Source organism: Leptodactylus fuscus, chromosome 2 (assembly GCF_031893055.1).
Source record: "Leptodactylus fuscus isolate aLepFus1 chromosome 2, aLepFus1.hap2, whole genome shotgun sequence".
In the NCBI taxonomy this organism is placed as follows: domain Eukaryota; kingdom Metazoa; phylum Chordata; class Amphibia; order Anura; family Leptodactylidae; genus Leptodactylus; species Leptodactylus fuscus.
In genome coordinates this window covers 98,017,566-98,032,574 of record NC_134266.1, presented here as the reverse complement: position 1 = coordinate 98,032,574, position 15,009 = coordinate 98,017,566, and the positions used below count along the sequence as shown (strand labels likewise).

The window sequence follows — 15,009 nt, the reverse complement described above, 5'->3', positions numbered from 1 at the left end:
ATTTTCTGTTAGTACAATAAACCTCATTTCAATCCTGAAATATTACTGTGTCCATCAGTTATTAGATATATCAAACTGAAATGGCTGTTGCAAACACCAAAATATTTAGAACTAAAAATGATTAAGATTAATTGGGGTGCCCAAACTTTTTCATAGGACTGTATAAGACAATATGTAGAACCTGTGAGGTACATTAACGGATGATTATTAAAAATTAGAGTTGTTGTTTATAGTTTACTTAATGTTATCTCTGTTGTATTTCTTTCATCTTATTTTCCTATAATCTCTGCTTGTTTTATGTTATTCCTTACTTTACCGTTCCTAACTGTACATCCAATGCACTGTTAATTTTTCCCTAGACTCGAGCCTGACATTTTACTTCGAGCAAAACAGGACTTTCTTAAAATCGACAGCAGCTCAGATTTACAGTGAGTCACTCCTTTTATCTTTCCAGATTGTATCCTCTGCTTTATATGTGTGTACCATTTAGGCCCCTTGGAAAAGACCGTGTGCGATTTCAGTGTTCTATCCAGGTTTTTCGCAGATAGCACCTACCCATTCATTCGTATTGGCTGATGCACATGACTGTGTATTTCATGGATCAGTGTCTGAGCTTCAAAATTCAGGACAGGTCTTGTTTCTGTCTGGTTTTGCGGCTGTGCTTTCGCAGCTCCTATTCATTGAATGAATGGGGCCACGAAAGCATGGCCGATGCACGGGTGGCACGCGGATGACATCTGTGCGCTGGCCATGCCGTTAAATCTCAACCTTACTAAAAGGTGACTTACTGTCTCCTTTATTCACCTTGATATCAACTTTTTCTTTTCTCACTCTCCTTGTTTCGTTACACTTCCTTGTGCTCTGATTTTTGTCCTTTTTTATATTTCTCAGGTTGTACAAAGAAGAACATGAAGATTTAGTAGATCATTTCTCAAAAGAGGCTTTTCTTGAAAGAGAATTTCTACGAGTCTCTATCGCAGGAGATGAAAAGTGTGGGGTAAGTCAGATATAGATATTAGAGAAAAAGCCCAATATCTGAGCTATTTTTGTGCCAAAAAAAAATGCATGTGTATAAAATCGCTTGCCTTGTAGGCCAGAAAACTGGTGTACAAGGCATGACAAATTGGTTTCAGTGTTTCTTATTTTTTAAATTCTTAAAAATGCTTTAGGTTCTACATCCATTGCCCACTGGTCAGCTTATTAGTGCTTAGTGTACAGAGCCAGAAGCAGACCACACAGTACACTGTGCAGTAGCCAAGCCACGCTGTTATAATTTAGCTCTGATTCGTTATAATGTAAGATGAGTTTCAATAGGGCAGCTAGGACACTATAAGGGTGCATTCACACTACGGAACGCCAGCGTGTATCAGAGCCGTACACGCCGGCGTTACAGCAGGGCTGCCGGACATTTCCCATTCATTTCTATGGGAGCCGGCATGTGAGCGCTCCCCATAGAAATGAATGGAAAAAAGCAGTCCATTCATTTCTATGGGGAGCGCTCGCATGCCGGCTCCCATAGAAATGAATGGGAAGTGTCCGGCAGCCCTGCTGTAACGCCGGCGTGTACGGCTGTGATACACGCTGGCGTTCCGTAGTGTGAATGCACCCTAAGGTGTACAGAGCTTCCTACCTCCGAGTCCGTACACAGAATGAAGAGTGGGGACCATGTGCTGTAACTCCTAAAAATAGTTCATTAATATATATAGTCTTGTATAACTCTTTTAACTTGTTTTAATGAAGAGTTTATCTTTTATAACATTTGTTTTCATTATGCATTTTACATTTCTCTATATGTTTTGTCACTATTTCACTATTTTATTTTAAGTGTGTTGAAAATAGTGCATTTTATGGAAATATGACAGATCAAACCATTCTCTGAAAAGTGTGATCACCTTTATATATGCGGTATTTCATTCATTCAGTGCCCTTGTGATCTGTTATCCTCCGGCCCTTCATCATCGCTCATTATTTACATACTTACCTTTGTCTGTGTGCTTCTTTATCCTGTCTTCAGCTGTTTCGTTTACATTTGTGGCTCCACCTACACATCTGCTCTCTCAACATTCATTGGAAGGTAGTACACTGGCGTATATTTGCTGCTTCTAGGTGGGTGTCGGCGGTGGATGGTACTACTGCCCGCGGACCGCTCTATATAAGAGCGGTGATCGCCAGCAGTCAACGTCGGCTATGTTACAAGTACCAGAGCCTACCATCAAGGCTCCAGGAAAAGTGTTTTTTACGGCATCCTCCCTTAGGGTTGGTTCACATCTGTGTTTGTATTCCATCCAAGGGAGTCCGCATGAGGACCCCCCCGAACTGAATACCGAACGCAACTGCAATCTACTTTCCTGTCCGCATGATTTGTGTGGGCAGCGTGCGGCCAGCAAACAGACCCCATTATAGTTGTAAGGGGTTCAGCTCACACAGCTGGGAACGGCAATGACACCATGCAGACAGGTAGTAGAATAAACAAGTCCAGTGTTTTATTTGAGCATTCGGCATAAAACAGGGTGCCAGCAAAGAAACAAAACAACAAACAAAACCTAAGCCTTGTCCGGCTCTATCTATACAGCAGGTTACCTCTCTGACCTACAGCAGGTTGAGTCACCATATGAGCCAGTCAAAGTCCACAAGGTACCTGTTTTCCTCGCACACTCCTTGTGTGTACCAGGCTCCTAACTGAGCTTCCTTCCCCAGTAAAATAGCCCTAAGGAAGCTCACCTGTGGATGCCCCAGACTCAGGGCAAAACCCGTGGTGGAGTAAGGGTGTGGACTGGAAGGCTCCCACTACCAACCTGCCCTCCAGTCCAGAAAAGCCAGCCCATAATAAGGAACAAGAGTTCCAGCAGACTATGCTCTGCTAGAACATACTTACCCTGGCTTTCCTTTGTCTCACCTGGCTGAGGAAACCAGGCGAGATATACACGCCATCCACCACCTTACCGTACACTTTACCACATAGTCTATAGGGTTCGTGTGCTTTTACTGCACACCGCTTGCAGTTGCGTTTGATATTCTGTTCGGGGGTCCCCATGCGGACCCAAACCAAATACCGAATGCAGATGTGAACGAGGGGAGATTCATTCTACCATATATTTTCTCCTGATGATCTTGCCACACACTTAGAGTAAGAGAAATGCGTTGAGAGCTTAGAGAGTCTAGCTATCTTCTGTCTAGCGGACCCTAGGGGACTTCATCTTATGGCTGGGCATGGCTCTGTTTGTAATCACTAAGACACAGGGATCATTCGATATTAGGATTTAGGTATCCTGTATGTTAGTGGGGCAACTGATACCTCCTAACCACAGTTGAATTCATATAGCCTACTATTTAGTGTGCCTGTTATATGCAACTAGCACTGTGTTTTTCCATCTTCATTACTTTGCATTTTGTTGATAGATTATCGGCCAGTTTTTCCCAATTGAAGGATCGGCGCTTTACTATAGTCTACAATGTGTGGAGGACAATTATTTATCCCTCAATTACTGTGAATGATTAGAACATACTCAATTTTTTTTTCCAATTTCCCAGTACATTGTACAGAGTAAATAGTACTATTATGAAGAACAATTTGTCCCACAAACATTAAGCCCTCATTTGCCTTTGTGAACGAAAAAAATAAAAAAGAGAGGGATTTAAAAGCTAAAATTGAAAGGATTAAGTATATTATAATAACAGAAACAAAATTTACTTGAGTGCTTCTTTAAACCTGAGACAGAGACCTTATTTATATCTGGCCTGCCATACCACCACTTAGTAGTTAGCTTCGTATTTAAAACATCACTGGGCAGAAACTTACTTGTTATATACAGTCTGTGTATAATGTATAAGTTTTAATGACATCCTGTAAAATCAGTAAAAACCGATCACATACACTCTGTGGAGGACAAATATCAATGCATGCCCCACCAGTCCCAACCATGGTAACCCCTTCAGGAGCTTCCAGATAAATGTGTTTTGCCAAAATGTCTGTTAGGACTTGTTCAATATGGGGCAAGAGGGGGCGTATTTTGGCGCTGAATCCACGTCAGAATCCGCCCCCTCACAATAGAGGTCTATGCAGACCGCTAGCTTCCTCTTTTCCGTGGGCAATATGTTCCCACTCACAGAAAAAAGAAGCGAGCTGCCGTTTCTTCAGGCGGATTCCGCGGCTGAATCAGCCCCAGCGTCCGCCTCACAGCAGCACGCTCCGGACTAGGCCCATTCATTTGGGCATATTCCAGAGCGGGAAGCCAGGACTGTCGGAAGCCGTGACAGTCGCGCCAGGCGCATTTTGGTCCTATTCTGACGCAGCTTCCTGCATCACAATCAGGACCAAAATCCGCCGTGAACTAGCCCTTAAGTTCTTCATAGGACATTGAGTAATGTAAAAAAGGAAGTAGTATATATGTAATATTCATTTGACAACTGTGACACTACTGTAGGTGCCAGATACAAAATGTGGTCTGCTGCTCCTGATAACTAGCCACTCTGCACCAAACATCACCACACCCAAGCTAAATTACCCAGCAAATGTTGGTGATAAGAATCCAGTTCTGCTATATAGTATGGGCTACAAATGTGTAGTGGAAGTACAGCATCAGAAATAGTGTAGGATCTGCTCCAATACTGCATACAGTGGATTTTCAAAGTGACAGGTTCTTTTTAAAGTCAGTCTGTCAGCACAAAATTGAGATATTAACTAATAACATTATCTTGTAGGGCTGTCAGCATAGTTTACAATTATGTATTTCTTATTCAGGACCGCTGCTCCTTTCTTGTAAAAATCATCCTTTTATCCATAGGAAAATAAGCAGAAGAGGGCTTGAGGGGCATTGCTTTCCATTAATAAGCTTCACTATCTGCTTCTAATTGCTACTCGACACGCACTAGTGTAAGATTCTCCTCCCAGAGTCCGAGATCCTGGCCCTCCGATCCAGTGTGTCCCGCCTTCAGGGGAGCTCTCCATGCTCTCTTCAGTTGTGCATGTAGGTTCTGGGCACAATGGTCTTGACCTTCAAGGCTGTCCCCTTTGCTCAGTTCCACGCATGTCCTCTGCAATTAGCGATTCTGGCCTTCTGGGACAAGTCTCTGTCTAGCCTCAACCACCTGATTATTTAGTCTCGCTGAGTTCGTCGAGAGCTTCTGTGGTAGCTCTCCTAAGCAGAAATCTCACTGGGGAATTCCTTTCTTCCCCTCCTTTAGCAGGTGATCCCCACTGACTCCAGTCTTTCCAGCTGGGTAGCAGTGCCTTGACCGCTCAGGGCCTGTGGTCCAAATTCAGACCTCCCTCCAGATCATACTACTGTAACTGAGGGTCATCTTCCTAGCCCTGTCTCATTGGACCTCTCTTCTCCAAGGGTGACTAGTCAGAGTCCAGACAGCTCCACTACAATTGCCTACTTGAACCATCAGGGAGGTGCCGTGCATCCATGCAAAAAGCCTCCCGCTCTCTTCTTTGGCTTCTTGGGAAAGCCTATCTTTCTTCTGTGGCTTCTCACAGTAATGTCAGCAGATTGCAGAGGCATTCAGCAGCTGGATTCATGACAATCCAAAGGATTGAAATAAGCATTGGTTATTCATATAGATATGTATTCTAGGTTTATATGGTGCTTTTTTTCTAAAGAACTGCATGCAATTTGTAATTGTTTTTTTAAAACATTTTAAACAATACATATTTAGTATCACAGCATCCATATACCTATATATTACTAAATCATTATTTAACCTGCATAGTGAAAAAAAAGAAAAAAAAAAAACCTTCCAGAAAAAATGATTTTTTGCCATGTCACCTGGTGAAAATGGAATAAAAAGTGATCACAAAGCTGTTATACCCTAGAAAACCCACGTAATGTTTTTTTGGAGTGTGTGTATCTGCTTACTTAAGCAGGGCACAATATATTGGGCAGTGACCTGGCATGTAAATGGCATGACTAAATTAATGCAACGCTTTCTACACCACTTGATAAAATCCTTGAGATGTGTAGTTTACAAAATGGGTTCATTTCTTGGGGAATTGCCTGCATCTTCAGGGCTTCAAAGGCCAAAAAGCGCAGTATTCCCTCCCTTCTCAGTTCTACTGTGTACCCACATAAACAACGTATTTGTACCCTGGGTAATACGCTTAAAGGTTTTAGCTGTGTGCGTCTGTTAACATAAAGTGGACACAGCATAGTAGGCAGTGAAATAGCATATTTTGGTAAAAGTTTTCACTTTACGCATTATTTTTTGGAAATCACTCTTGGGCTTAAAATGATCACTATAGGTCTTCAAAAATTCCTTGAAGGGTCCGTTCACACGGAGTAACGTGCCGCGTCACCTAGTACGTATACGACGTGTGAGATTTTGAACGCTGTAAAAGCGCCCATTGTTTTCAATGGGAGCCTGGATTGTATACGCGGCGTTATTTTGCGGCCACAAAACAACGCGGCATATACAATCCAGGCTCCCATTGAAATCAATGGGCGCTTTTACGGCGTTCAAAATCTCACACGTTGTATACGTACTAGGTGACGCGGCACGTTACTCCGTGTGAACGGACCCGAAGGGTGTATTTTTTTTTTTCTTTTTTTAAATGGGGTCATATTTTGGGTGTTTCTTTTTAAATTTTACTTCTACAATTTGCCACCAATGCAAGGGTAAATATCCAAACTAGGCCTTATTTGTCTATGGTGCTTTTTTACTCCTATGCCCTGTCGTGTTTCCAGACAAAAGATTAAGGCCACACGTATGGTGTTTTTAAATGAGGAAACAGTGCATATTAACTAGAGAGCTGACTTTTCACAGTACCACAAGCTGTGCATAACATATTGGAAATTGAAATTGCATATATTTTGGAAAATTTACCTTTGTATTTTGTACCATCTGCTGTGCATTTATTATTTTTTTAAAGCATCTTTGAGTCAAAATGATCACTATACCCTTTCATAAATTTTTTGAGGGATACAGTTTCCAAAATGTGGTCACTTTTTTGTATTTTCCACTACACAGGCAAATGCACAGTGGAACTGATTTTGCTCTCCAATAGCCTAAAAGCTCTCCTATTTGCCCTGCCTTGTGTCCAAACAGCAATTTACATCTATATGTGGAGTATTTCCTTACTATGGAAAAATTACTTAACAGATTGTGTGACACATTTTTTTTTCCTTTAACCCCTTGTGAAATGGAAAATTTTTGGTGCTAAAGTGGAATTTTATTGCAAAAATTAGAAATTTCATTTTCATGTCCCAAAGTTAATACATTTTATGAAACACCTGCGGGGTCAAAATGCTTACTATACCAACTGATACATTCCCTAGAGCAGTGGTACTCAAGATGTGTTACGCGTACCACTGAGGGTACATCCAACTGTGCCCGGGCGTACGTGCTGAGGTGAGTCCCCCATAATGGTAGTTCATGGGGGTTCGTTACCCACAAGCTACTATTGGAGTAAAATTAGTGGAGGCAGTGGAGAGGCCAACAGAGATGACATCAGGCAGTCACATGGATCATGTATAGTAATGACACACACCCTACTTGACCACCTGGCGTCATCTCTGTTGGCCGATACAGCATTGGAAGAAGCGTCAGAGCCTCCGCTAATTATACTCTGTGAGTGTGAAGAGACCCTCACAATATAATTGTAGTTTGTGTGCGACAAACCCCCCGTATAGTATCAGGTTCAGCTGAACGCCACTAAAATGTGGGTTCAACCAAACCCAATATTGTAAGAAAATCCCTATGTATGTGGGATTTTATTAATGTAGGGGCCACTCAGGGACTTTATACTGCATAGAGGGACCACTCAGGGACATTATACTGCATTAAGGGGCCACTCACTGACAAACTGCATGGAGGGGCCACTCAGGGACAATATACTGCATAGAGGGACCACTCAAGGACATTATATTGTGTCACTATGGGACATTATACTGTATCGACATGCCATTATGGGACATTATATTGTATGGAGAGACCACTATGGAACATTCAACTGCATGGAGGGACCACTATGAGACAGTATACTACATGAAGTTATCACTATGGGACATTATACTGCATGGAGGGGCCAATATGGGAAATGATACTGTATGCATGGGCCACTATGGGACATTATCCTGTATGGAGGGGCCACTATGCGTCAATATACTATATGGGGTTCTATCGTACTATGGTGGTTCTTATTTTACATGTGGATGCCATTATATTAAATGTGGGGGACACTGTGGGGATAATTATATTGCATGAACTGAACTGTGAGGGCCATTGTACTACATGTGAGGGCACTGGTGGTGTCATTATACTGAGTGCACTGAGGGAGCTTTTACATAATTGTTATCAAAGACTCTAAAAAAAGGCCTTATTTTATTAACATATATAGATCACTTATATACTTAAGCGATCGCTTTTTCAGGGGTACTCAGTTGGGACATTTTCTTATCAGGCTGTACTTCGCCTTAGAGGTCCATTCACCACCTCCACCTATTCAAGTTCTTAGCCTCTGTTTACAGTGGCCGCTCCACTGATTCCAGCACACTTGGAATTTTCTCTGTATCCTCCGGCGTTCCCGAGCAACAAACAGTTAGTTTTGGTGTGTGATGTGCCATTTAAGCTCTGTAATGTTAGAAGAGCAGTGTTAGGCAGGGGGGCGCAAGTTCCAATCAGAGGTAGCCAGTGTCAGAGCTCAGAATCACACCCATTACTTGCTGCTGCCTGACACTGCTCTTCTGGTAGTATAGAGAATAAATAGTATGCAAAGGCACCAATCTAAGGCTACGTTCACACAGAGTAACGCGCCGCTCATTCTGACACGTAAACACGTGTCAGAGTGAGCGCTGTAAAACAGAATCCCATTGACTTCAATAGGTGCCGTCTTATGCGCGCTACACATTGAAATCAATGGGTTAAAAAGCCTCCCATTGATTTCAATGTGTAGTGCGCGTAAGACGGCAGCCATTGAAGTCAATAGGATTCTGTTTTACAGCGCTCACTCTGACACGTGTTTACGTATCAGAATGAGAGGCGCGTTACTCCGTGTGAACACAGCCTTACTGCAGTGATTGCTCGGGAACGTTGAGGTTACAGAAAAGATTCTAACCATGCCGGAATCAGTGGAACAGCACATATTAATTGATGTAAAGAGCTAAACATCCTGAGGGTGGTAAAAGGTTCTCTTTAATGGCTGTAGTTTCCAAAATTGGGTCATTTTTGACCGATACTATTGCATTAGTACTTTAGGGGCCCTACAAATGACACATATACCCATACAGCAGTTTACAATCACATATGTGATTTTGAAGTATTCAGGACAAATTGTGTAACAAACTGTGGGGTGCTTTTCTCCTTTAACGTACCTCAGGACGTACTAGTGCACGTGACTAAACATGGTGTCTGTTCTGAAGCAGAGGGGTCGCACTACAGTAGCTGCTGGGTCTGTGCTGTTTCACACAGCAGGGACCCAACAGTATTTCTGCAATCAGAGATTTCACCAGGACATTGGAGTAGTTATTTTCACTTTCCTTATGAGAATCCATAACGGGGTAGCTTCCCCACAGTGCGATCACAAGAGCTGTCCTGTTGACACAGCAGCCGGGAGCCTTCTGAAAGCTCCCAGCCCTGCAATAGTTACATAGTGAATCTGTCATAGACTGCAATACAGTAGTATAAATAAGTAGTGTAAATACATTAGTATAAATATAAAAACATTTGTCCCATACAGTAAATGCTGTGGCAGGAGAAAAAATTGAAATGGGTGAATTGGCGTTTGTTTGCCTATTTGCCTGCTTAAAAAAATGTAATAAAAACTGATCAAGAGATCATACATTCCAACATGATATCAATAAAAACTACTTATTATCCCATAAAGAATCTTACACAGCTCCGTACACGGAAATATGAAAAAAAATACATGGTGACTAAAAAGAAAAAAAATAAAATTCTAAACGTATAATTTTTGTAAAGTTATTAAAACAAGAAAAAATATATAAATTTTGTATCACCGACATCATACCAACCCCCGAGAGCATAAAGCTAATTAGCATTTATACCGCTCAAAACAAAACCTATGAGAAAATGGCCGTACTGCTTTTTTTTTTTCAATTCAAAGTCATTATGAATTTTTTTCTCACTGCCCAGTACATTGTACAGAATAATAAATGGTACCATTTTGAAGTACTACTTGTTACTGAAATATCAAGCCCTCCTATGACTACATAAACGGAAAAATATGAAAGTTATGGCTTTTGGAATGTAGGTAGTAAAAAATGAAAAAGAATGTCTGTGACACATAAGGGTTAGAAGGAGACTGTCAAAAATGCTCAAACTAATGATATTATTTTATAGGGCTGCGTCTACACTTTCCAGAGATGTCTTTCTTAGGCTAAGGCCCCACGTAGCAGGCCGCAGCAAAAAGGCGCTGCGGGAAAAAACTACGGCAGCAATGCACTGTGGTTTTCCCTGCAGCGCATTTTCCAGAATGTCCATAGAGGTTTCCTCTGCGGACTTTCTGGTTCCATTATGCCTATAGGGGAACCGCTGGCATTTTCGTAGGTATAATTAACATGCTGCAATTTCCTAATCCGCAATGTGTAGATGGGATTCACTGCACTTACTCCATCTGGGGTAGCCTTTTATTGTTATTAGTTTTATATAGATTTTCTTGCTGACAGACTACCTTTAACCCCTTGTGAAAATTAAAAATTTAGAATCAGTTTATCTTTCATGTCCCAATATTAATAAATTCTGTAAAACAGCTGTAGGGTCAAGAAGTCTATGGCCCCACATAGCAGAACACAACAAAAGAAATGATGTGGAAGAAATTGTAGCAGAAATGCATCATGTCTTTTTTCACTGAGTTTTCCTTCGCAAACTTTCTGCCCTTATCATACTTATATGGAAAGCGCCAACATTTCCACATATGTAATTGACATACAATGATTTTTTGAAAATGCAGGTTTTGTGCTGCCAATTTTGTTCTGCAGTGTGTGTATGGGATTAGGTACAATACCATTGACTTTGTAGGTACTGCAATGTGGGGATTAAACCTAACCGAGGTTTCTGTTCTGGGCTCTGCAAATGCATTACGACATGAAAAAAAATTGAAGAGAAATATTCGCCCTTCGAAAACCCTAGTGGTGCTTTTTTCCTGCGGTGCCCTGCTGTATTCCAATACAGTGGTTTACATCCACATGTGACCCATTCTCTCAAGAAACTGCATCTTCTTTAACCAGTTGTGAATCTGTAAATTTTAGGGCTAAATGAACGTATCATTGAAAAGAAAAAATGGGTTTAATAAATTTTGATGTAAATTTGTGTGTAAGCCTTCTAATATCCAAAATAAATTGAAAGGTGAATAAAAAATGATACCAACATACAACAGAGATATACGGTAGTATAGTATAGTATCATATATATATATATATATATATATATATATATATATATATGTCACTAATAGCTGCAATTAAAGCTGTATGCAGTACTTCAGTAAAAAAGCACCGTGTAAACACAAAACACGTGAAAATGCATACAGCATATGATAATGTTTTCTGTAGCATATTTCACTGAAATTTGTTCAGTTGTCAACTAAAATGTGTTTTGAAGAAAGAAATTGTTGCAATTAAATGAGTTCCTTTTTTTTTGCTGATATTGATGTGGTAATTGTCTCGAACTGCTTACTCAGGTTTCTTGTGTCTAAAATTACAATTTGTGCAAAGGTCAGAAACCATTGTGAAAGAAATGCAGTAGTAAGGAACATCCATAAGGGTGCACTGTCTTTTGCAATATTATTCATTTATTGTATCCAGTGTATATCTAAAGTAGCACTGTAATGTGCCAGGCCCTGACAGACATACCTAAATGACTTGTACCACAGAAGGATTTTGCCACCTCAGTAATAATCTCAAATTAGCAGAAGGAGTTCTTCAATCACAAGTCCCTTTTACCTGTCAATGCGACAAATGATATTATTACATTTTGGTGTTTAATTAATTAGCACTCCACAGGAGAATGGGAAGAATGAGGCTCCCTTAGGCTCCACAGTATGAGCATGTTCTGTATTTCACTATAGATCTGAACAAGAGTTGGATATTTTTTCTGTAGCCCCATGTATTGAGTCTTCTTTGAAGAAATCATTGTTATACATCCCTTTCTTGTGCCAAAAATGTGCCACATTGTTTTTTCTTTGCCCTTCTTGCCACTTTTTATGCAACAAACAAGGCAAAATGGGGACACCTCGAGCTAACAGATTTACCAATACAAATTTCTCATTAATATGACTTGTACTAGAAATCCAGAGTTCATCTGAATTATTAAAGGAAAGCTGTCATGTCGTTCATCAGCAGCTATTGAATCATATTCTGAACAACCATGTCCCTAAGTCAGCTGAATGCAAAACCCAAAGTTAAAACCTGTTTTCCCGTGTCCCCCTAACTACTCCTGAAATCTGACTTAGGCATAGTTAGGGTTCACATAGAGGAATTTGCCGTGGATTTGGGGGTGCATTCTGCCCAGAATCTGCCTCTGGATGTTTTCAGTGAGAGGCAAAAATAGCAGCAGGATGCTGAAGAAATATATGTCCTGCTTGATCTTTCCGCAGATTTCTTGACTTGAGACTCCTTGCTGATTAGGCCTAATTCATTGGGGCCTAAACAGGAGGGGAAAGCTGTGATGGAAAGCCAATGCCCTGCAATACGTCATGGCTAGACCAAGGACGAATACAGTGGTGGAAAATGAATAGGAATTCATCTTCATTTTTCGCAATGTGAACGTACCCTAAAATCTTTCTCTGCCAAAACTCCTGCCAGCTGCTTAAGTGTCTCTACACACGCACCCTCTCTTGCACTCACAAATCAGAGCACTCACTGTTCAGTGCATTGCAGTAAGACGTTAGAGTCCCTCTGCAACAAACTGTGAATTGGATACAGGGAATATCGAACCTTAAGATCAAACTGTAACCAGGGAGTCTTTTCATTTATACCAGACAGATTTCAGTTTTATGGCTTTTCCAATTGATGGGACATAAAAGTAAAACTAAGGGTGTTGTGGGACAATTCCTTGATCATCAAGTAATCTGATTCATTTTTATTTATTTCTACAGATTTCCTTACATTCCAGCATCTTTCATCATATACTTCCAATTTAAACGCATTTTCTGTATTAGATTAAAAATTCCCTTTGGGCTGAGGGTAGGGGTGAAAGAAAGAAATGATACCTACCCCCGTTCTCAATTCTGGTGACATATCCACTCTGGTCAATGGTAACATGTCACCAGTACCCAATAATGTGACTACTGAGGCCAGTCATTGGCTGGAGCAGTCACTTGGCTCTCTGCGCTTGTAGCCCCAGCAGTCGAAAAACTGGAGGGAATGTGGGACATTCTGTCCAACGATGGACTGGGAGTAGGTGATTATCATTCTCTTTCTTACCCCACCTCTGTCCGCCAGGGAGTTTTTTCATTTATCCCAGACAACCCCTTTAGCATTTTGCTATTTTGGCAATGTATTGTGCTTGATTGTTAGTCTTGTCTTCTCTTTTAGGTACCTTTCACAGACCTTCTGGATGCAGCCAAGAGTGTGGTACGGGCTTTATTCATTCGGCAAAAGTATATGAGTATATCCATGCAAACCTTTTGTCGAACTACTGCTTCACACCTGAAGAAACTCAGTGATGAGACTTTAGACAGTCCACTTCAGGAGGAAAGTGCTGACACCCCTGTTGCTGCAGGTAATATTCATAGATGACCTTATGCAGTAGTGAAGTGAGCTTTCAGTAAATTATGCACTATCCCAGGACTAGAGCATTGGATAGGTCCTCAGTCTTTCATCTAGAAACTATTTTTATTGAAGCAGAGAGTTTAGGAATGGGAGATTGGAACCTATTTTTTTTTCTTAATGAATCATCCAAACAAAACCACTAGGCTCATTGGGAGCCTCATAAATTCATCTACATCCAGATTTTGCATTCAGATTTTTTTAGGTGTATGAAAGTAAGGGAAACGGAACTTAAAGGGGCTCTATCATTGGGAAAAGTCATTTTTAACTAAGCACATCCTTGCATAGCCTTTAGAAATGCTATTCCACACCAACCTTTTGTATGTAAATTGTCTCAGTGGTTTCTGAATGAGCCCGTTTTTATTCATATGCTAATTAGCTTCCAGCCAGCACAGGAAGTTCCCAGCAGCACTCCCTCTCTGCTAGTTTCTCCTATCTGTGTGTGCTAGCAGGAAGCAGGAAATTATTATCATCAGCAGCAGCCTGTGCTGTACACATACATAGGAAAGAATAGGCAGAGGGTGCACGATCAGACTTCCGGGGTGCACCCACAGGCTAATTACCTTATGAATAAAAACAGGCTCATTCAAAAACCACTGAGGCGATTTATATACAAAAGGTAGGTGTAAAATTGCCTTTCTAAAGGCTATGCAAGGATGAGCTTAGTTAAAAATGACTTTTCCCAATGATAGAACCCCTTTAAATAACCCATCTATAAAGGCTTATGATGCAGTGTCACAAAAAATCCTGCAAAGTGTCAGTAATTACAATAAATGTCTAGTTTCACTATTCCTAATCTTCCCAAAGGTGCCATGGCTAGGCCACAGTAACATATTTGATCTCTTGTGACTGCATTGTCCAGTGGCTATAGTTCAACTTTAGACCTATTTATAAAAGCATTGCGGATATATTTTAAAGAGGCATTGTCATTTCAACATACTTTGTATAAATGAATAGTATAGGCAATTGTAAGAAAATTTGCAAAATATCTTATCGGAGAAATGCTTGGTTCTGCTATTATCAGACTGTTTTCCTGCTCTCCCTCCTTCTGCCAAAATAACTTTCAGGCTAAGACCCACATTGCGGAAACATAGCTTTTGTTGCAGATTTGTTACCTTTTTCTAGCGGAAGCCATGAATGGCTACAAATGAATGAGGGGTATGTAGGAAGTACTTACAATTGTACCTTTTGCTCAATCCACTCCTGGCTTTGGCTCAAAAAATTCCAACAAAACGCTTCATTTCCACAATGTGGGGCCTTAAATTAAATGGGTCAGTTAAAA

The 15,009-nt window shown here is 40.8% G+C and overlaps 1 protein-coding gene across 4 annotated transcripts in view; it reads left to right on the top strand.

The window, feature by feature from the left end:
• AMPD2 (adenosine monophosphate deaminase 2) overlaps positions 1 to 15,009 on the top strand; it is an 89,176-nt gene that overhangs the window by 50,416 nt on the left and 23,751 nt on the right. For all 4 annotated transcript variants that reach the window (XM_075264271.1, XM_075264270.1, XM_075264269.1 and 1 more), the window contains exons 4-6: positions 360 to 428; positions 892 to 997; positions 13,494 to 13,680. In XM_075264271.1, the coding sequence (XP_075120372.1) occupies positions 360 to 428; positions 892 to 997; positions 13,494 to 13,680 (362 nt within the window). The remainder of the gene's footprint in view (positions 1 to 359; positions 429 to 891; positions 998 to 13,493; positions 13,681 to 15,009) is intronic.